Source organism: Ipomoea nil, unplaced genomic scaffold, assembly GCF_001879475.1.
Source record: "Ipomoea nil cultivar Tokyo-kokei standard unplaced genomic scaffold, Asagao_1.1 scaffold1617, whole genome shotgun sequence".
NCBI classification, from domain to species: domain Eukaryota; kingdom Viridiplantae; phylum Streptophyta; class Magnoliopsida; order Solanales; family Convolvulaceae; genus Ipomoea; species Ipomoea nil.
The window spans coordinates 398,301-419,926 of record NW_017618045.1 but is presented as its reverse complement, the minus strand read 5'-3'; the positions used below and the strand labels follow the sequence as shown (position 1 = coordinate 419,926).

The 21,626-nt window shown below is 35.7% G+C and overlaps 3 protein-coding genes across 3 annotated transcripts; 2 read left to right on the top strand and 1 right to left on the bottom strand.

The window, feature by feature from the left end:
* Nucleotides 1-4,145: 4,145 nt before the first annotated feature.
* On the top strand, nucleotides 4,146-7,142 carry LOC109191196 (CASP-like protein 4A3). The gene is made up of 3 exons (XM_019341783.1): nucleotides 4,146-4,851; nucleotides 5,678-5,813; nucleotides 6,728-7,142. The coding sequence occupies exons 1-3, from the start codon at nucleotides 4,241-4,243 to the stop codon at nucleotides 6,917-6,919; spliced, it is 939 nt and encodes a 312-aa protein (XP_019197328.1). The 5' UTR covers nucleotides 4,146-4,240; the 3' UTR covers nucleotides 6,920-7,142.
* An 8,684-nt stretch (nucleotides 7,143-15,826) lies between these two features.
* LOC109191080 lies at nucleotides 15,827-16,657 on the bottom strand. The gene has a single exon (XM_019341651.1). It carries the CDS (start codon nucleotides 16,655-16,657, stop codon nucleotides 15,827-15,829), a length of 831 nt encoding a protein of 276 aa, XP_019197196.1.
* A 1,875-nt stretch (nucleotides 16,658-18,532) lies between these two features.
* LOC109191144 (serine/threonine-protein kinase HT1-like) lies at nucleotides 18,533-21,418 on the top strand. The gene is made up of 4 exons (XM_019341724.1): nucleotides 18,533-19,029; nucleotides 19,105-19,468; nucleotides 20,332-20,787; nucleotides 20,954-21,418. Exons 2-4 carry the CDS (start codon nucleotides 19,106-19,108, stop codon nucleotides 21,173-21,175), a joined length of 1,041 nt encoding a protein of 346 aa, XP_019197269.1. The 5' UTR covers nucleotides 18,533-19,029; nucleotide 19,105; the 3' UTR covers nucleotides 21,176-21,418.
* The last annotated feature ends 208 nt before the right edge of the window (nucleotides 21,419-21,626 follow it).

Here is a 21,626-nt window from a genome sequence, read left to right as displayed (position 1 = left end):
TAATTTTGCCTCAACACAAATTTCACATTTGTTATTTGTGTTAATTTGAAAATTAGGAATATGGTCCATGTTAATTAATCTACGTATAGAATTATAATTAACGTGACCTAGTCTACCATGCCACAAATTGGAAGACTCAAGCAAGTAAACGGAAGTAACTTTGCTCTTATTCATGATAATAGGCATTACATTGAGCTTAAAAAGCCCATCAGTTACATAACCTTTGCCTACAAACATTCCTAACTTAGACAAAACAACCTTGTCTGACTCGAACACCATGCGAAAGCCATGCTTGTTCAACAGTGAGCCAGACACCAGATTCTTCCTCAGCTCTGGAACATACAGCACGTTGTTCAACGTCAGTTCCTTCCCGAAAGTCATCTTCAGAACCACCTTGCCCACGCCTTCCACAGCAGACTGAGCAGAGTTTCCCATCCAAACCTTCTCGCCCTCAACGGTCTCAAAGGTGTTGAACATTTCTCGGTTGCAACACAAGTGCCTTGTTGCACCAGTGTCGATGAACCACTCTCGTGGGTTAGAGTCCACGAGGTTCACCTCGGTCACCATAGCCGAAAGGCTAATCTCGACCTCCTTCTGATTGCTTTCCTCAACCATGTTGGCTTCAGAACTCTTGTTCTTCTTCTTTGGAACTTTGCACTCAGAGGACTTGTGGCCAGTCTTGCCACAATTGAAGCATTTTCCATGAAATTTCTTCTTGGTAATGCCTCCTTTCGGACCTAGCTTTTGCTTGTCCTTCTTGTTCTTCTTGGAGTTTTTAGCATGCTCCACAACATTGGCTTTAGCACCAATAGTGACAGAATTTCTTCCATCATTCGTCCTGTTCCCCTCCTCAATTCGGAGTCGCTGGATCAGGTCCTCCAGGTTCATTTCCTTTCGCTTATGCTTAAGGTAATTCTTGAAGTTCTTCCACCCTGGAGGCAGCAAGTGGATAACAGATCCCACTAGGAAGGCTTCACTCAACGTCATGCCTTCGTCACGGATTTCATCAAAGATTAGTTGTAAATCTTCAACCTGACTTAGCACGGTTTTGGAATCAACCATTTTGAAGTCAAGGAATCGGCCAACCACAAATTTCTTTGCGCCGGCATCCTCACTTCGGTATTTATGATCCAAAGCTTCCCACAGCGCTTTCGCTGTGCCAATCTTGCGATATACATCGTATAACGCATCACACAATCCATTTAGGATGTAGTTTCGGCATAGGAAGTCTGAATCCTTCCAATAGCCAACTGCCATCACGGATTGGGCATCCTGTTCCCTTAGTTCGGGAACCTTCTCGGTCAAGAATCTCGCCAAGCCGAGAGTTGCCAGGTAGAACAGCATCTTTTGCTGCCACCTCTTGAAGTTCGATCCACTACCGGTGAACTTCTCCGGTCTTTCGGCCGAACCACTCGGTACCGTAGGTACCCGAGTCATGGGAATATATCCCTCGGTGCTCCCACCATCTTGTGAACCAACGTTCACTGGTGTAGCCTGGGAATTAGCAACATTATTGTCATTCCCACCACTGTTGTTCTCAACAACATTCTCCTCCCCGAGAGCTGGCAAAACTGGATTCTCCATTTCTTCTAGGAAATTAGAGATAAACAACCAACGGGAAACGGATATAAGGTTTTAAGATTGTTGGGTAATATGGTTGAATATCCCAAAATAATAATAATCCTACAGAAAGATTAATATTATATGGGAAAACAGAAAATTGGGAAGGAAAAGGTTGAGTGTTTGGGTAGGGATTTAGCACGAGTTCGAACACGAAGTTCTTTTCCTTAAAACCTTATTTGCTACCTCCCACAAGTGCTAGGAGCGTTGTAGCCTAGGTTTCCCAGGATAAAACGTGCTACGATTCCTTGTTTAAGCACCTAAACAAGGAACCCGGCAAACAAAGCAAAGCTGGAACACAGATTGGCTAAAGAAGAGAGTAGAAGCAGAAGTTTTGAGATGAAAAGTTACTGGAATTCCCTTGTTTCTCACTGTGTAAAATGCTACTGCTTCTACCTCTCTTTATATAGGGATGTTGGAGTGATAGCATTCAACATGGCCATTAAATTGGTGTTAAAACCAATTGTGTAACACCTGTAACGGTCACCACTAAGTAAACAGTATTAATTCCGTAGGCCCGCAGGTGCCGGCGCACGCGAGCTCGGGCTTGATTTCAAGCCTTTTGAAGGTCCTCTAGTTGGATTTTGATTTGCACCCCCCCCCCCCCCCCCCCCCCGCGCGCGAGAGAGCCTCTATGCTATACAATTCTACAAGCTTGAAAAGAGCTCATGTATATAAGGGGGGCAAATCTTGTTTCCAAACCAACGTGGGACAAAGTCCTACATTTTCCCTTCATTTCCCAACTTAAATGGGTCTACTTTGAGAATCAATATCTCATTCACCCATTATCCGTTTTGAGCGTACAATATATCAATCTCTTCGTCTTACTACGAAGAATCCGAATCCACTTTGACCCGACCCAAATCGGAAGTGGACCCCACTGATAATTGTACCACAAAATAGCCACTTAATATGCCATTTTATGCCATTTTAAGCTAATTTTTCCAACAATAAATGGGTTCATAATTGGAGTTTATATAGACCATATAAATAATTTCTAATCCTAAGTGCATGTAACTAGATTATATTGACATAAGTGGATAAGAAATAGAGGAAACATAGAATTTTGTGCAAAAAGAATATTGTTATTATTGTACTCCGTAATCATGAATGTAATCATAACTATGGGTAGAGAAGGGTGAGGGTGTGGTACGTGGATGATGTACCTCTACTTTCTTTCAATTAAGCAAATCTCACTAGCAATTAATTAATATGGTGGAAATGTGTTGTGAGTTCATTCATTCCCGTCATTATTATACTTGTGTGGATCACAAATAAAAAGTATATTATTTATGTATATAAACTAAATTGTTTAAAAATACATTATTTGAGTGCTAAAAGTATATTATTTTATTTTATATACTATATTAAAAAATAATAATAATAATTGCACAAAAGATTTAGCTAAAAGTTAATGGATCTCCTACGCATTCCCAAGACCAACCATCCAATCGCATCGTCCCATGTGAAGCTTATAACTTTTGGAATATAAGAAAGGGTAGTACCAACATTAGGGTTAAGGATCTCTAATCCTAGGGTTTTAGTATACAACAATATAATGCTACATTCAACAGAAAAAATATATTATTTTACTGTTTAGCGAGATATTACATTACATAAATAAATTATACTACAATTAATTAATTAACGAATAATTAGTTAATATGAAACAATTATATACGACACTTGATACAAAGTAAAATATTGGTTTATTTAAAACTCTGCAGTCTATATTGTTTAGAGCAACCTAAGTAGAGTTTTTGAGGAAGTTTTTGCTAAAGTAGCAGAAGAGAGAAAAAGATGAGAGAGAAGATTATGAGGTCCTTACTTAAGAACTTACTTTTTGTCTCTAAAGTTGGACCCGTCAAAAAAAAAAAAAAAGAGAAAAAAAAAAGAAATTTGCCTTGAAAAGCGTGCAGCCGTTGCACAACAGCACCCAGCGTGACGCGTGCACTCCATGCACCCATGGGACGCGTTAAACAATAGTTTTTTTTTTTTTTTTTTTTTTTGAAAACTTATTTTCTTTTTCTTTTTAAATTTTTTTTCCTCCCTCATTAAAAGTTGGTTGTTTAAGAATACAAAATACAGAGTAATAAAATTTGGAATATGATTCATCTCGTCACGGTTAACGCCAATGGAGTTTGGACGGCTAGAGTTAGATAAGGCGCTTACGACCTCTATTGTACCAAAAAAAAAAAAAACAAACAAAACGGAGTAATAAAATTTGGAATATTGTTTGCTTTCATTTTTTTTTTATGTTGATACGACGTCGTAAGAGGGGAGATGGACGCACGCAAGGAATCACTCCAAATTTACCTCACGTAAAAATTCAAAAAGAATTCAATTCGAGCTGAAATCAAATGCTCTTTATATCACAATAATCTTATGAGCCTAGCAAATCATGACTAGCCACGTCATCCAAATATTTTGTTCTACCACGTGTCGTGGTGCTATTAGTGTTCGTAGCAAATGACTGTAATCCCACTCATAGCTGGAAATTTCTCAGCCCGTAGTTCAAACTTGAAAACTCGAATATGTATAGCCTCGTCTTCTCTTTATAGGCTCCCACCATTGCCGAGAAAGTTCACCGGCGGAAATCTCCGGCGAAATTAGTCGCAAAATGGAGAAGGAAATTCCGAGCCCCAATTCGAATTCAGTTCACCATTACAACCAGAAGAAGCTCGGGAAGCAGAGCAGCCACATATCCATGTCTGACACCGAGTCACAAGTTAGTCAAATCGACTCCTTCCATTCGCCTCTCCGATCCGACTCGCCTCTCCGCTCCGACGAGCCATTTCCGGACCCGAACCCCAAGTCTCCGCCGTCTCCGCTGCCCCTGTCTAAGGCGGTTGTTGCAGCAGATAAGCCCTCCTCTCCCCTCTATTCGCCGCGGAAGCCGTCGTCGTCGGAGCACCTCAGGGCGCCTCACACTCCCCCACCGCCTGCTGCCGTGGACAAGTCGCCGCCGCAGGTGTACTACAATCGGGCGGCCGGAGAGCCCGCGGCCACGAAGGTGCGGCCGGCTCGGCATCGTGGGGACTTGGAGGATGGTGAGCGTTGGGCCAGGGCGTCGGTTATCCGGCCTTCGACGATGGCGGTGGCGGTTACTAAGGCAGCGTTAGGGTTTAGGGTTTGTGAGGTGATTTTCTGCTTGATTTCCTTCTCGGTTATGGCTGCTGATAAAACTCAAGGCTGGAGTGGAGACTCCTGGGATCGATACAAAGAATACAGGTTTAAATCTTATATTCCATCCAATTCTTCTTCTTCTTCAATGGAAATTTATGATCAAGAATTAAAAGGATCTTAATCTTATTTAAATGATCGACTAATCTGCTTGTAAAGACTGATCTACAATCTTATAAGTTTGAGATTAAGCTCTTTGATTATGTCAAGCAATGGATACTAGGTTGATACTTTGTTTAAATTGTTGAATACTTAATTTAGATATTGAAGAATTAGACTCAAATTTGTGTGCCCCTGTAATTCCAATATAATTATATGCCATTTATGGGGCTTCGTTTGCCTATATTGCATTCACCTTGATTGCGATTTGCATTTATGGCGATGAATTTGATCAGGGGTATGTAGAAACATTGGCAGGAATACAATCTTAATGGGTCGATAATGATATCTTACTGTATACCATCCAATGATACAGGGCATATTCGTGGTCTATTATCTCTATTGCATCATGCACTAATGTCTTTTGCTAATGTGGCTATCCGTTTTCTTGTTTTTCTCATTGAGTTAATACCATATGTGGTCCTCCGGTTGTAGTGGTTTTGCCACGTTTAGTCCTAAATTTGAAGGACCATGGACGGTTAACCGTTAACTTGAAAGTTTAGGACTAAACGTGGCAAAACTACTATACTCGGAGGACCCTGGATGGTATTAACTCTTTTCTCATTAGACTTGCTACCATACTTCTTAGAGTGTTGATACGAATCTTTTTTAATCTAATTCTTGATTGCTTTTTCGTTCTTGTGTTTAATCTCCCTACACTTGGTTTAATTTTCCCGGTATTCTTTAGTAACATTGAATCTCATGGCTGGCACAGGTATTGTTTAGCAATGAATGTTATTGGATTTGTATATGCTGGATTTCAAGCCTTTGATTTATCCTACTATTTGGCCACTGAGAAACACTTCATCTCTCACCACCTGCGTCGTCATTTTGATTTTGCCATGGATCAGGCAAGTTTGCTTTATCAAAACATCTGTATATCTATCTATCCCTCCCAAAAGAAATGATTTTTTTTTTCCGGTCAACTTATAATTCTAAGTGTTTTCCTTACTAGTACAGTAGTACATAGGGTAAGAAGTACATGAAATGAAAGATTTTTCCCCTCCGTCACCTAATTTAGCTACTGGTTTGGAGAAACAATATAATAGATTAATAGATGTTTATTAAAGTTGGCAATTCTCCAAAGCTTTTTCTGTAATTTGAAATTGATGTCCCGCTTAGGAGTTTGCTTTCTTCCATAAGCATTGATAAATTTGATATAGCTATCTTTTTCTTTCTTGACGATTTCATCAAGTGACTTGAAGTATCGAGCACAAGTGCTATTATTTATCTTCCCTGTTCATTTTGTTATTGTGCTTGTATTTGAGTTTCTTTACCCATGTTATTGCAACATTCTTCACAGGGAATCTGTGAATCATAAACCACCATCCAAAACCTTTCCTAGACTTGCTTTCTTTCAACTTTCCAATTTAGAAGAATGTGTTAGCGCTAATAAATTTATAATTGGAAAAGAATGTCTTTGAGAACAATAGTGCTTTTAGATAAACTTTATTGTTATGTGCTCTTTAGTATAATGATACAACTCCTTGAGGGCAGTATTTAGACACTATATATTATGTTGGATCTCAGCACTGCACTATGTTTACTTCCTAGTAAGCCACCCATCTAGTTCTTTGGTTATCTGATTGTCGTATCCTTCTTAAAACCAATTAGTGATAAGTAGGTGGACATTAACCATTGATGCTGATCTCGTCCCTCCAAGCCGCAATCCCAACATATTAGATATCATAGAACCGGCTTGTTTCTTTGTGTACAAAAGTTGTGAGATTTGCAGAAACTAATTGCATACACTATGAACATGCAGATTTTGGCATATCTTTTGATGTCGGCATCATCTTCTTCTGCAACAAGGGTAGATGATTGGGTATCCAACTGGGGGAGTGATGAGTTCACAGAAATGGCGACTGCTTCCATCGCCATGTCCTTCCTAGCTTTTCTTGCCTTCGCCTTGAGCTCTCTTGTATCTGGTTACAATCTCTGCAACCGCTCAGCTTGATCCTTCATTCTGCCAGCATCAATGTTCAATATATTTGCACTTTTTATTTTTCTTTTCTTGTTTCTATGTTTTTTTTTTTTTTTTTTTTTTTTTTTTAAATCGCTGCATAAAGTTCATCTATAGTAAATCCCTTCCCCAGAGCTGTACAGCTATAGTGATAGATTAAAGCATAATAAAAATAAATGTAATATATTAAAGTTCCAATCAAAATCATGCTTATATACATTATTACGTTTAAATTTGTGTCATCTATTGTATTTGGTTTAAGTAATCAATTAGTCTCTATACTACTATAAAATGCTCAGATTAAGTAACTTATTCTAATATAGTCTCTGCACTATTAAAAATAGAATAATAATAATAATTAAATAAAATCAAAATGTTCAGATTAAACAACTTATTCTAATTTTAAATCAAATCCAATAAGCTAGCTAACAAATTGAAATATTTATTAAAATATTAATATATAAAAAAAAAAATGTAAGTAGTTTCCTTAATGAACAATTATGGTCGTCCTTACAAAAGAGAAAATACTATTTGGACTTGAAGTTCTGCTCTTTACTTTTAATTATACAAAAACTAAATCACATACTACAAAAATTGCTTAAGATAAAAACAATATATATGGGAGGATTCATGTTAGAACATGGTCCTAGGGATGGCAACGGCGTGGACCATGGTCCATACAATGTTATATGGACCATAACAAAAAGTACATTTTTAATATACTAAATGTACATTATTATTGTATTGAAAATACATTATTTTTGTATTGAATATATATTATTTGACAGTAGACAAAATATGGTCCACACAACTTGTGTGGACCATGATCCATACAATAATAATTGATGGGCAACTCACCGGGCTAATGAGTTTTAGTGGGCCATCCACACGGATAGCTCAATTCGTATTTAAGTATTCTCATCGTCCTATTTTATGTGTATGATTTAGTTGACGAGATTTGATTGAAGTTATTTTTAATTCAATTTTTTTATAATATTAAGTTCAATATTGGTATATAAAAATTTCTATGTTTAGAAAAAATTAAAAATAATATTAAACAAAAAAAACAAATTAAAAATAATTTTTAAAAATAGGGAGAAGAGTCAAATAAGCCCTCAAACTTTACATGAAAAATCAGTTAGGTCCCTAAACTTTTTAAAGTTACAATCAAACCTATCAACATTTTATTTTGGTGCAATAAAACCCAAAAACTAGTTAGTTATATGTAATAGTAGGTTACTAGGGTTTTGACAACTCTCTGGCGAGTGGCGACACTCTAGTCTACTTCGGCACATTGAAGAAGGCGACCAGTGGTTGCCTTCTCAGTTGACCATGGTGACCGGAGTGTTGCCGAAACACTAGTGACATGCTATCACAGATTACTAACCGATTTTTGGGCTTTATTGTACCAAAATAAACTGTTGATGAGTTTGATTGCAACTTTAAAAAGTTTAGAAGCCTAATTGACTTTTCAGATAAATTTCGAGGGCCTATTTGACTATTTTCCTTTTAAAAAAAAGAAAAAAAAGTTAATTAATGGGATATATGGAGTAATAACATTAGTTATACCATAGACTCGGGTCCACCTTGCAAGGTGGATCCATGTCTAAAATATACAATTTACATACCGAATGTCCGAATGCTTACAATTTGAATTGTGAACATTTAATATGAAAATTGTGCATATAAATTGTGAACATTAAGTATGTAAATTGTGTATTCTTAGATTGTGTCTATCTTACCAGGTAGATCCTGGTCCACAGAATAATTTGCAGAGTAATAAATTGTGGTTGAGGTTTTTTTTTTTTTTTTTGAGAAAAAAATTGTGGTTGAGTTTTAGTGAGTCCAATTATATGGATAACTCGAAAGATAGATTTGTGGCGCTATTTACAAAACTCATCTAGTAAAACTAGTTGGAGAGTCACTAATATTAGTACTCAAAAGTAAAACTAGTTGGAGAGTCACAAAAAATATACCTTAGGAAATAAATGGAGGTATAAATTATCCATCATTTAAATCCCTATCAACGTAACGACCATTATTTCATCATGGAAGTTTGTAAGATATAATTTTTTGGTGAGAAGTTTTTAAGATATAATGAATGGCCATTTATCACTCATCTTCTTCTACACTAAAATGCTCCACAATCGAAGGAAAAAGAGGGACTATCCAGCTCAACAATAATCATATCATACAATTAACTCCATCTCAAACTTTCAAATGTTCCGCCATGAATTCTACAAAATTATATGAAATAAGGTTTAAATTGGTCACTGAATGTAACCTGAAAATGCAATTAGGTCATTGAACGAAAAAAAGTGCAATTAGGCCACTGAACACTCCAAATGTATGAAATTTCACATGATAGCAGGTTACCTGCTTACGTGGCAGCTGAGTTGGCATTTTTAATAATTTTTAATAAATTGTAATAATACTTTATTTTTTTATTTAGTTTTTTTTTTCAATTTTTTAAAAAATTTATTATTAAAATTTATTAAAAATTATTTAAAAATTATTAAAAATGCCAACTCAGCTGCCACGTAAGCAAGTAACCTACTAAAATTGATGGTAACCTGCTATCTGGTGAAATTGCATACATTTAGAGTGTTCAGTGGCTTAATTGCACTTTTTGAAGTGCTCAGTGACCTAATTGCACTTTTTTTTATTCAGTGACCTAATTGCACTAAAAATGACTGTTTAATTTATTTTTTTTTTTAAAAAATATTCAAATTTCTAAACGAATCCTAAATGCATTTACATACTACCTTTATATATAATGACATTCATAGTTTCACAAATTATTTGACTTTCTTTTATCAACTAGTGATTACAAGAATTCAATTCGATAATATTCTACTATACAACATGCTCTACATATTCTTTAAAAAAAAAAAAAATTGGTTAAGGAATTATGGATGGGGATTATATTTCATATAAATTATGAAAAAGACTATTTGAGCAAACTAATAATTTATGTCAAAGACATTAAGACGAAACTAAAGTTCCATATCAGAATTCCAATTCCAACAACCGTAAATCGAACGTGTATTATCAAAGTTTGGTACCAACTCACGTTATTCTCATCCTCCCAGAAGATTGAATTCTCAACCCAAGACTTTCAGACTCCGACTCGATAGAGTATTTGAAAAGATGTAAATAACGGTGACTTAATGACTCAGCAAATATCACTAAATATCTGTCCACTTTGGGCTTGCAAACCAAATGCTCACATTCTTCTTCATTACTATTTACTACCTATTATTTTAATGTTTGACACCAATATTTGTGTTACTTTGAGGTGTTAACCATGCATTAAGCTTACCTATATATCAAGATATTAATTTTAGTTTTGTATGCTATAAAAATATATACTTGTCCAAATATATGAGAAATACAACTATATTATTATTTCATACATTATTTTCACATCTTTTTATTTTTTTTCTAATCTTTTATTTAAATTAATGATAACGTATTTTTTTTTTTTTTTTGTATCGCACGAGTAAAACACTAGTTCTTCTTTAAAGGAGATGAACGGCCTAAAAACAATCACTTACTCCACACGAGGATCTTTCTTGGCCAAAAATAAAAATAAAAATTAAACTCCCATAAAATCCTCCATAAAGAGTTGTTGAAAATGGAAGGTAGGCAGGTAGCCAATAAAAAACTTCCAAACCACGAGTAGTCGAGAAGGAAGCTTTATCAAGAGCATTGCTACTCTATTTGCTATCTATAGACATGCACCACATTCCAATAATAATTACAACTTTTATATATATATATATATATATATATATATATATATATATATATATATATATATATATATAATATGAATTTAAATGTTTTGCCAACGAAAACTCGTTAATAAATTGAATATCTATGAATTTAATTTTTTTTAAAGGAGTGTTTCAAACACGTAGCATCTCCCGCCAACATGCCTCAACCAAGTTGATCAAAGAGTCGCCAACATTTCTTCATATGTCAATCATTTAATCTGTAAAATTGAGTGATATTCACGCTTAGTGCCATTTTTTGGATTTTTGTGGCCTTATTCCTGTAAATAAATGAGGCGCTATCAAAAGTATAATTGTAATCTTTAAAACTAAACCATAAAAATCCTACTAACCTACTATCCCCAAAGTTCCAAAAAATAAAATCTTGAAACTACCTGGCTAGTGGCTACCTGCTGGGCTACCGCTATCGTTTGGAATGCAAGTAGAATGATCTGTTAGGGGAAAAATCAATTTCTGAGGCGGTATTGGTGGTGAACTGGTGAATGGTACGAGTTTTAAGTTATCTCTACAGATTCAGGGCACAGAATGTTTTTGACATGCGGCATACTCAATTAATTAGGTCCTAACTATTAGGAGAGAGAAGTGATTTCTGGAAAATACTAATGAGTTTCAGGATTAATTGCAGTTTTTTTTAAAAAAAATTTAAGTAGCTAGGTCAAAATAAATATTAAGCCTTCTAAAAAAGTTGAGGCCATGTACTATTGCACATTTTGTGCACCCTAAAATTTGGTCACATTCACGCCCACAAAAGACAAAATCATATCCCTCACTCCAGAGTCCTGTCCTACCCCAACAAAATTTGTGACAGTTGCTCACATAAAGTTATAAACAGCTCAATCGATCACAAAAGTAAAATTCTTTTTGTCATAAGGACCTGTGACATTTAAGTAATATTCAATCCCCATATATCTTTACTCCATGTGATTTAACATATATTTTGAATTAACAAATTTCGAAAACAAGGATGAAGGATTCATTAAGATTTGGTAGATTTGATCAAATTTTGCAATATAGATAGATTGATAGATATAAATGTGAGACAATGACTCCTCGCGCATTGCGCGTCAAAAGCTAATGTTTATTGTTTGGGGTATAAAGGGACAACAAAGAAGGCCGTACCTTACCGTATGTCACCCCCACATGGTATGTCAATTATTTCCTCTACAACTGTCACAGTTAATTGTCCCATTCACCAAACACCTTGTAGCGACTTTAATTTGCTTTTTTTTTTTTTTTTCTTAATCATTTTTTAATTATATTATATTAATTAAAACCTGATTCCATTTTCAATTAATAAATTATATTTACTTCGGGACTCAGTTTTGTAGTCTAAAAATAATAATTCCCACTTTTGGATCATGCATGAGAGTTATTCATCGCATCAACTTGCTTTAGAAAAGTCAAATTTATTTGTTATTTATATCCACATATTGTTGATTCGAAATAGAATTAGGTACAACATCTTGTCCTTTAATTACATTCCAATCAAGAGAAATTATTTTTTATAAAGCGGAATCAATAAGTTCATGACAATTTGAAATTTTAAAAATAGAGATCACCTGTGGTTTAGTGGATTGATTGATAGATAGGTGATGATAGGAAAATAGGAAAAATAGGAAAAGCATTATTTGTAAAAAAATAAATAAAATGATATAACTTGGAAAAAAATCATACTTTTCCATATTTATTAATTATATGTAAAGTAAGGGCAACCCTGATCAAGTTGGTCGGACAGTTGACTTGATAACTATAAAGTTTTAAATTCGTCTCTCAGTGGAAGTGGTCTATGGTTTTCTTGGTTTGAGCCGATCGGCAATAGATAACCTGATCTAGATTGATTTACCTCATTGTGGTCCTTTGTCAGGTAGAGTCACAAAGGCGAGGTTTACTTAGTACACACCCTCAAGCTCCTTTGTCGGCTAGGGTCACAATACTAAATTTACCTAGTGCATACCCATGGATAGTAATTACAGGGTTTCCTCATCACCAAAAAAAATTAAATGTAAAGTTGTCAACTTTATAATGAGTTAATCAAATCAAAATGTTGGGAAAATAGCATAAAATGAAATTTTAAGTAACTATTTTGTGGTACAATTATTAGTGGGGTCCACTTTTGATTTGGACTGGGTCAAAGTGGATTCGGGTTCTTCGTAGTGAGACGAAGAGATTGATATATTGTACGCTCAAAACGGATAATGGATTAATGAGATATTGATTCTCAAAGTAGACCCATTTGAGTTGGAAAAAATGAAGTGGAAAAGAATGAGCTTTTGTCCCACATTGGTTTGAGAAGTGGGTTTGCACCACTATTTATACAAGAGTCTTATTGAATTATATAGTATAGAGTCTCTTTCTTGCGTGCAGGGGGACGAAAAATTGGCAACCCAAAATGAAGAATAATACAAAAATGCCACGGTGGCATTATTGTAATTTTGAATAGGTAAGTTTAGATATTATTTTTCTTTGAGTGCATAATTTTTCCTTTTTCAAGTGCACATTTTCCTTATTCGAATGCATATGTTTTGTCTTAGTACTTAATTTTCCCTTTGAGTTCAAATCTTTATAACTTTGAGTCTAAAAATTTGGACTTCAATACCATAAATTGCTTTGATTGCATATCTTTGTTCCTTCGAGTGCAGAATTTTGGCCTTCAGGTACACATTTTTGTGTCTTCAAGTGCATGTTTTGTGCTTTCAAGTGCACAATTTTTGTTAATTCGAAATGTATTTTTTTTTAAAGGGCAGTAGATTTGGATGAATTTAATGACTGAGATTTGTGCGCATTTTTCACCTGGAGAGTCCTTCGCACCTGACCCTGGCCAAATATATATTTGGCCCACACCTAAAGAGCATGAACATTACTCATGAGAGTGTTGATGAAATGATGTGAATTTCTCTCGACTTAATCAAAGGTCTAGAGTTTAGCTCATAAGGGAGTGATTTATCACTCTTGAGATCTTGTACAGCACGTATATAATTAATAATCTCGATGTTTGATCGAGTAAAAAACCTAATTGATTGATTGAAAAAACATACACTTAGACAACAGAAAAGTCTATACATTAATAAAAATAAATATAAAAACTTAAATATATATCTTTACTAATCGTACTTCCATAATTCACATGTAAACCCTTGGCCACAAGAACTTAATAATAGTATGGGACAAATGGCGATTAGAGGCGTATAAAATTAAAAATAAGAAATGAAGCTCAAGTGGGCAGAAGCTTATAAGATAGATAGATGACACGGACCTTGGGTCCCACAAGGATAATTAATTAATTGAAAGTATGAGATTAGCGACAAGAAAACTTTATAATTTAGGAGTTGATATAGCTGGCGAGGGTATGATAATATCCATCTTTTTTCATAAAGAGATTTCGTGTCAACTGTAATTTTTCAATGATTTTATATTAATTATTGATTTATTATTCTTCTAAGTGCTATCTATCATCATCTTTCTTTTCCAAATGATGAATTTCATTGGATTTGAAATTTTTGACGGCTTATCAATGTGGGAGGAAAAGGAAGAAGAAGCTATGTGGGAATCCAAAAAATTCACTTCTTAACTAGTGTTAAACTATGTCTTGCTACCTTGCAATACCGTACCAACTCATACGTATCGCTTCTAGCACAAATTATTTTTGTATGGCATGTTGTGAACCATAAAGACTAGTATTTCCTTCCAAATTATACTGAAATTGATGGATTTAATTAATTCAGGTGGTCTGAATTATCAAATTTGATAATTAAAGAGTAAGGATAATATAGTAAATGACAAATGAACGGGATAAAGATATGTCGCGGGGAACAATAGTGTATTAGTAATAACGTTGTAGGATGATTACAACAGATTGAATGTAATGCTATTACAATAATTGATTAGACAAGTGAACATGTCTTAAAAGGACAAATACATGACTATTTATACTAAAAAGCCTCCTAATCGCCCCCCCTAAAAAGGAGGGGATGGTTGTAACAACCCGTGACAGCGCTTGGGTCCCCGGGCTAGCCGGCCGAAGCCTCTAGTCGAGACCCCCGCCTAGGGCTTGACCAAGCTCAGGCTGAATGCCACGGCCATGGCCGAGGCCCCAGGTGTCTGACCATGACTTAGGCAACCCGGTCAAGCATAATGTACATTATTCTAAAACATAATGTACATTATATTACCCCAGAATATTCATTATTCTAACACGTAATGTGCATTATTTTAACACGTAAGGTACATTATTCTAACACATAGTGTATATTATTTTAACACGTAATGTACATTATTCTAACACATAATGTATATTATTTTTACTCATAATATTCAACGACGTCATTTTGGACCGTGGTCCACCACAAGTCCACACAATAATTTGCTCCAAAATAGTTAACTTATTAACCAATTTTGACTTATTTGATCACTATTAGTTGTTTGACTTGGTTAAACAGCCAATATAAGTGTTTGATTAATTAAATTTTTGTAACGACTTATTGTTCTAAAATGCTAAAATTCAAAAAGTTGCTTAAAGCAGCTTTTTGATAAAGCCATTTTGTATATAATCAGCTAACAACTAATTTACCAAACATCTTTCTATAATCAGCTAATGCTATCAAGTAGTCAAACTCACTCACCCAATCAGCTAATAATTATTTACCAAACACCGAGAAACAAGCACTTCAACACTCATTTATAACATCATTCGGAGTAAGCGAATATGTTTTAAGAAATTGTGTGATATATAATTAGATAATTGCATTTTTCCTTTTTAAGTGATTATTTGAATATTAATTTTGAAATTAAAATTGTTATAAAGTAAAATTAATTGGAATTAAAATTATATATATTTTTCCTTTATTTAATATCATTCTCCATACCAAGTAGTTGCACATGAATTAGCCCCTCATGACCGCTAGTCAAACAGCACACAGTTGATATAATAATTTTGTGGAGTATGAGTCAAAAATACGTTCAGCTTTGTGCTGATTCAGTCAACTAGAAAGTAAAAAAGTGCTTTGGCAATTTATATAATTATATAATAATACTAAAAGTAAAAGGAAAAGTATTTTTTTTTTTAAATTCTACTGACTTTTTTTTTTTTTTTGGAAAATAGATTTCATTAATTCAAATCGGAATACAACTCGTTGACAATAAAAGAAGGAGGAACAGATATCCACTCCTGACGCACAGACATAGAACAAGCTTCCCTAGCAAGGCTATGGGCAACTACATTCGCAGTGCGGCTAACGTAAGAGATAGCTACATGATGGATTGAACGTAGCAAATCTTTAATATCTAGAAGAATAAGATCACAAGAAGAGTCTTCGTCATTCTGCTTCAAACTTTGGATGATTTCTAACGCATCAGATTCAATTTGAAGATGAGTAATCCCCTCTCTCTTGATCCAGCTTAAGGCTTCCCTGATCGCCATTGCTTCCGCTTCCTTAGGGGTGAAGACGCCCTTACCTGGGATGCATTCTGCTGCTACAAACTGTCCAGTGTCATTCCTGAGCACCCACCCGAAGCCCATGCTTCTATTCAATGTTGAAACGGCTACATCCGTGTTTAGTTTGTAGAAGCCTGAAGATGGTTTATCCCATTTGTGAACTGATGAGTTCTTGGCAATGGATGTGGCAGTGTCTTCTCTAACTATGTTCGTCCAGTTGGCAAGATATCGGCGTGATCCTTCAACAAGAGTGCTAGGAGATGGTAGACTACCGTTCCAAACCTTGTCATTGCGGGCAGTCCATAATTTCCAACAAAGCATCAAAAGCAGACAACAACTACCCTTTTCCAAGTTCTTGAATTGAAAATCTAACCATTGTGCGAAGCTGTTGAAACCATGGGTTATTAGAGGAAGTCCACTTAAACTCCAAACAGCCTTGGCATAGATACATTCTGTAAAGATATGAAGGGTAGTTTCCTCTTTAAATTCTACTGACTTGAACATGTGACCTCCCAAGTGGATGAACTATGATTATGCCGTTTAACTAAAAAATAAAAAAAGATATACTCAAACATACAAGCTACTACATCTCTAGTGGGACTTGAACCCATCACCTCCCATTTACGAGAAAAATTATCCATTTAAATTTAAATACACAATATTGTTACTAAAAATCATTCTTGCAGAATATAGCAACTCTAGATGAGAGATTGTTAGAGATTTTATCGACAGAACCAAATATGCAACAAAAACATGCTTGATGTATTTTGATTTTTTCATCTCTAGTCAGCAATATTTATGACTTGGTTTCTAAGTGTTTTATTTTCTTTTCAAAATAAATCGTTAGCTTTAATTTTTCGCCGTCACTGAAACAAATTTCTGAATCTGTCACCCGACGCCACTAGAACACAATGTCTTCACAGTTACCAAATGCTTATTTTAAGTCAAATAGCTCAAATAAGTTAAACATCTAAAAATTAACTAAAAATGTTACTCCTGTATTCATCAACCAAGACATTTTTTATTAACATCATTAATTGATTACTATATAAAAATAAGTTTGCAAGAAAGAGAGAGAGAGAGAGAGAAGAGGACCGTATACGGAAGAAGTATACGGCAATGTCCGACACAACCACGGACGCCGAGAAGTGAGAAGAGAGAGAAAATGGAGGTGGGGACCACAAGCCATCCTAGCTACAACGCGATCCAACCCCCACTCCCACACCCACACCCACATACTCATATGCCTCAAACCGGAGCCTTGTGTTTCTGTTGCACCTCTCACCCCTCTCTATTTTACCTTTCTGCCCTTCCCACTTCTCTCTCTCTTCCCTCCCCTAATCACCATTTTGTCCTTCATAAAGCCACTTCCAAATTCCACTTTCTCCTTGTGATTAAAGTAACGTTTCACTTCTTTTGCACTAGTTAATGAAACCTTGGATTAAAATATAAAATCCATAGGATTGTTGTAATTGTAAATTGTTTTATAAGAATTAATATCATACTTAGTAAAATTAATGACATTTTAAATACAATAAGTGGTGGTTTATGGTTACGTGACGAGCAACTTAGATGTGACACAATTTGATTTATTGCAAAGTATATACTGACAACTATCAATTGAGAATGCGAATGTATATTTAAAAAATCATTAAGTTCGTCATTATTAATATAGTCTATTCAACTATGATAAATATACATTGTAAATGTAGTGCAATATATATATGGATAATAGTAAGGGCATGACAGTGGTTTGAGTTTTGGAAGGATTTTTTAGTGTTTTGGTTAAAGGAAAACACAAATGAAACAAAAACTTACTTTAAAAATAAGTAAAATGATATAATAATTGGAGTGATCCCCAAGTTGGCGACCACTCCAATCGCACTGTACACAGCCACTGCGCTTCTTTCTTGCATGCATTGCACTTCTTGCCCGTTGTTTTTTTTATTTTATTTTCTAAAAAACTTAGAATTTAACATATAAATCTTAACATTCTCTCTTTTGTCACTCAACCTTTCCTATATAATATAAAATACTACTTTGTATAATAAATAAAATTCGTTTGGCATCGAAATACACACAAAAGAAAATTTACCAAAAAAAAAAAAACCACACACTTTTTGGTGAGTTGTAATCATCTGGTTTCGCCCACTTTGACAATACTATAACTGAGTTGAGTTACGATCTTCTCTTCAAGGTGAAGTGTATTTCGGTCATTACAACAATTGCAACGTTGGAAAATGATTTAAAATGGGATATGGCAGTTGAGATATTTGAATGAGAGTGAAAGGGCAAATGTGGCAGAAAAAGTTAGATGTCACAATCATACCCCGGTATGTCTCCTCCGAAGTGGTTCTTCGCACGTTATGAATGTTAGAGCACTGTATAATGTAATGTTATTCCGCACACAATAAAATAAAATTAGAGAGCCACCGTTAGCTCCACCGCCACCGCGCTCCTCCGCCGCATCTCCTCCGGTATCCACAACTAGATCCTCCTCCCGCCGCCGCTCCTCCTCCGTCATCCGTCTCCAGATCCTCCTCCCTCCACCTCTCCTCCTCCATGCGCAGCTCCTCCTCCCCGTTTCTCGCCCAGTACATCCCACCGGAGCTCTCTCTGCTGCCCGTACGACGTAGTTTCAGGCTTTCAGCTGCTCAACCTCGCGCTTTTCTCATTTCTCTTCACTCCAAAGACAAATATTGATATATAGTGGTGATAATATAGCGAGTAATTCAAGCGCGGAAGCTCGGTCTGACACATTTCATTGGATTAAAACCTATTTTTCAAGTATCTATGCATAAAACTCGGTAAAGTACGGATTTGAAGAGGAAATTCCAAAATGTAGCTAGACTGTTAAAGCGCGGAAAAGAAAAACGGTTGTAATTTAAGCAATTTTTGAATTTTTTTGTTGTTTTTTCTAGGAATTTAGTGTAATTTGATGTGCTTTATAGTATGAAGAATTTGAACTGGTTTAAGCAAATTGTGGCGAGCAATGGGAAGCTGGAGAGGCGGCTGTCGCTGGGAGAGTACAAGCGAGCAGCGTCGTGGTCCAAGTATCTGGTCTCCTCCGGCGCGGCGATAAAGGAGGAAGGCGGCGAGGAGTGGAGCGCCGACATGTCGCAGCTCTACATAGGGAATAAGTTTGCCTCGGGGCGCCATAGTAGGATTTACAGAGGGATTTATAAGCAGAGAGATGTGGCGATTAAGCTCATTAGCCAGCCTGAGGAGGACGGCGACTTGGCGGCGTTTCTCGAGAAGCAGTTCACCTCGGAGGTGGCGTTGTTGCTTCGCCTCAAACACCCCAATATCATCACTGTAAGAAATCTCTTTCCAGTTGTTAATCTGATTTTGCATGATCTGGGTCTTTCAAAATTATGCTTGGATTTCCAGTTTTTTTTTTTTTTTTTTTTTTTTTTTGGGGGGGTTTATTCGTTGGAAGTCGTGAATTGAGTAATTTTCCAGGCAAACCGCATTATATTCATGCCAAATATATTTAACAGATAATGGTGATTAAAACAAGGAAGAATACTAATTGTGGGATAATCTTGTCCATATAATCCAGTGGATTTTTCCAAATTACTTTATTGGAAAAAAGGGAAAGAAAGAATTGCCTGTACATTAATGAGGAAATGAATCTTTTCTCTTAAAGAAAAGTTGGAGTGCAGTGTCATTCTTATGTGGATTCAGATCTGTGTTATTTGGTCTACTGTCTGATGTGGATGGATATCTTTCCACAATTCCACTGATGAAAGCAAAAGTTTAGTTTTCTTTGGTGAATTACCAAAAAGCTTGAAAGAAACTATGCTGATATTCCCTCTATCCAGTTAAACTGCATTCTAGTTCAATGGACTGCAAAACAGATAAACTAAAGTGAATTTCTTGGGTCACTTCAAAGGATCAAACTTTAGCTGCGAAAAATTTTGGTTTAGTGGTAGGTGTCTGCAATGCACGGATATTCTTTTTTTTTTTGAATGCTACTGACTCTATTACATTGTAGTATCTGTTCAAACATTGAACAACACATTCCTATCTGGATTCATAAATGAATGCAAATAGTTATAGCATATTAGCATCTGACCTGATCCTTGCAGAAATTATGCTTTCAATACAGTGTTAAACTTGTGTCGTGGTGTTTGCCGACTTCGTTCACTTTCTTGATTTCTTCTTCTTGTGTGCAGTTTATTGCGGCATGTAAGAAACCCCCCGTATTTTGCATAATCACCGAGTATCTACCTGGAGGCTCCCTGAGAAAGTACCTCCATCAGCAGGAGCCATACTCGGTCCCTCTCAACCTGGTGCTGAAATTGGCCCTCGACATTGCACGTGGAATGCAGTATCTCCATGCTCAGGGGATACTTCACAGAGATCTCAAATCAGAAAATCTACTGCTCGATGAAGATATGTGTGTAAAAGTGGCTGATTTTGGGATATCATGCTTAGAATCCCAATGTGGTAGTGCGAAGGGGTTCACGGGCACTTACCGTTGGATGGCACCGGAAATGATCAAGGAAAAACACCACACGAAAAAAGTTGATGTTTACAGTTTCGGCATCGTTCTCTGGGAGCTATTAACTGCATTAACACCATTCGACAACATGACCCCAGAACAGGCAGCATTTGCTGTCTGCCAAAAGGTATTCATTTCACCATTCTCGTGAGTTTTAGAATATCAAAAATGCATTACGATTAACCAAGTGATCTATAAGTTGCCTTTACAATTCAGCTTCATAACTTTCGAGAGATTATATTGTCATTACTGGATCACAGCATCTGAGATTTGTGTATGTTTTTTCTTTTCAGAATGCAAGACCACCGCTACCTTCTGAATGCCCCAAGGCATTCCAGAAACTCGTTAATCGCTGTTGGGCAAGCAATCCTCAAAAACGGCCACACTTTGAAACAATCGTAACAATTCTTGAAAGTTATGCAGAGTCACTCAAGCGCAATCCAGACTTCTTTTCATCGTGCGAACCCTCTAAGGCTGGAGTTCTGCCGCGATGCTTACCTAAATGTATTGGCTGATTGATCTGCCTCTCTGAGGGCGCAGGAACCCTCTCAAAATTGTGCTTAGCTTATTATTGTTATACTTATTATAATTTTTATTATTATTATTTCTGCATTTTTTTGTAAGGCAACCAAAAATATCATCCCCAATGGCAAGTGTCTCATATTTTCCCATTCTGGTTTTAGGTGAAGATGTTTCATTGTTGTTAATGAGTGCACTTTCCGTTTGTTGAATATTTGGAAATTAAGGCAATTTCTATATATGCTCTTGCTACTTGTTTCTTATTTTTCCATACTATACTGTCTATAATCTATCCATTTCAATAAATAAAAAATAAATAAAAATCACTTATCCTACTTCAACTGCTCCATATAATATGCCAATAATTCTTAAATCGGGGTGAGATTTAAGCTTGTGACATGATAATAGTGATATCATCAAATCACAAGGTACTTGACAAACAATATT

Excerpts from the sequence above, each read along its gene's own strand:
- LOC109191196 (XM_019341783.1), top strand. The coding sequence starts at position 4,241 with ATGGAGAAGGAAATTCCGAGCCCCAATTCGAATTCAGTTCACCATTAC. Across the intron at positions 4,852-5,677 it reads GATCGATACAAAGAATACAG|GTATTGTTTAGCAATGAATG; the intron begins GTTTAAATCTTA and ends TGGCTGGCACAG. Across the intron at positions 5,814-6,727 it reads TTGATTTTGCCATGGATCAG|ATTTTGGCATATCTTTTGAT; the intron begins GCAAGTTTGCTT and ends ATGAACATGCAG.
- LOC109191080 (XM_019341651.1), bottom strand. The coding sequence starts at position 16,657 with ATGTTCAAGTCAGTAGAATTTAAAGAGGAAACTACCCTTCATATCTTT.
- LOC109191144 (XM_019341724.1), top strand. The coding sequence starts at position 19,106 with ATGAAGAATTTGAACTGGTTTAAGCAAATTGTGGCGAGCAATGGGAAG. Across the intron at positions 19,469-20,331 it reads AACACCCCAATATCATCACT|TTTATTGCGGCATGTAAGAA; the intron begins GTAAGAAATCTC and ends TCTTGTGTGCAG. Across the intron at positions 20,788-20,953 it reads CATTTGCTGTCTGCCAAAAG|AATGCAAGACCACCGCTACC; the intron begins GTATTCATTTCA and ends TTTTCTTTTCAG.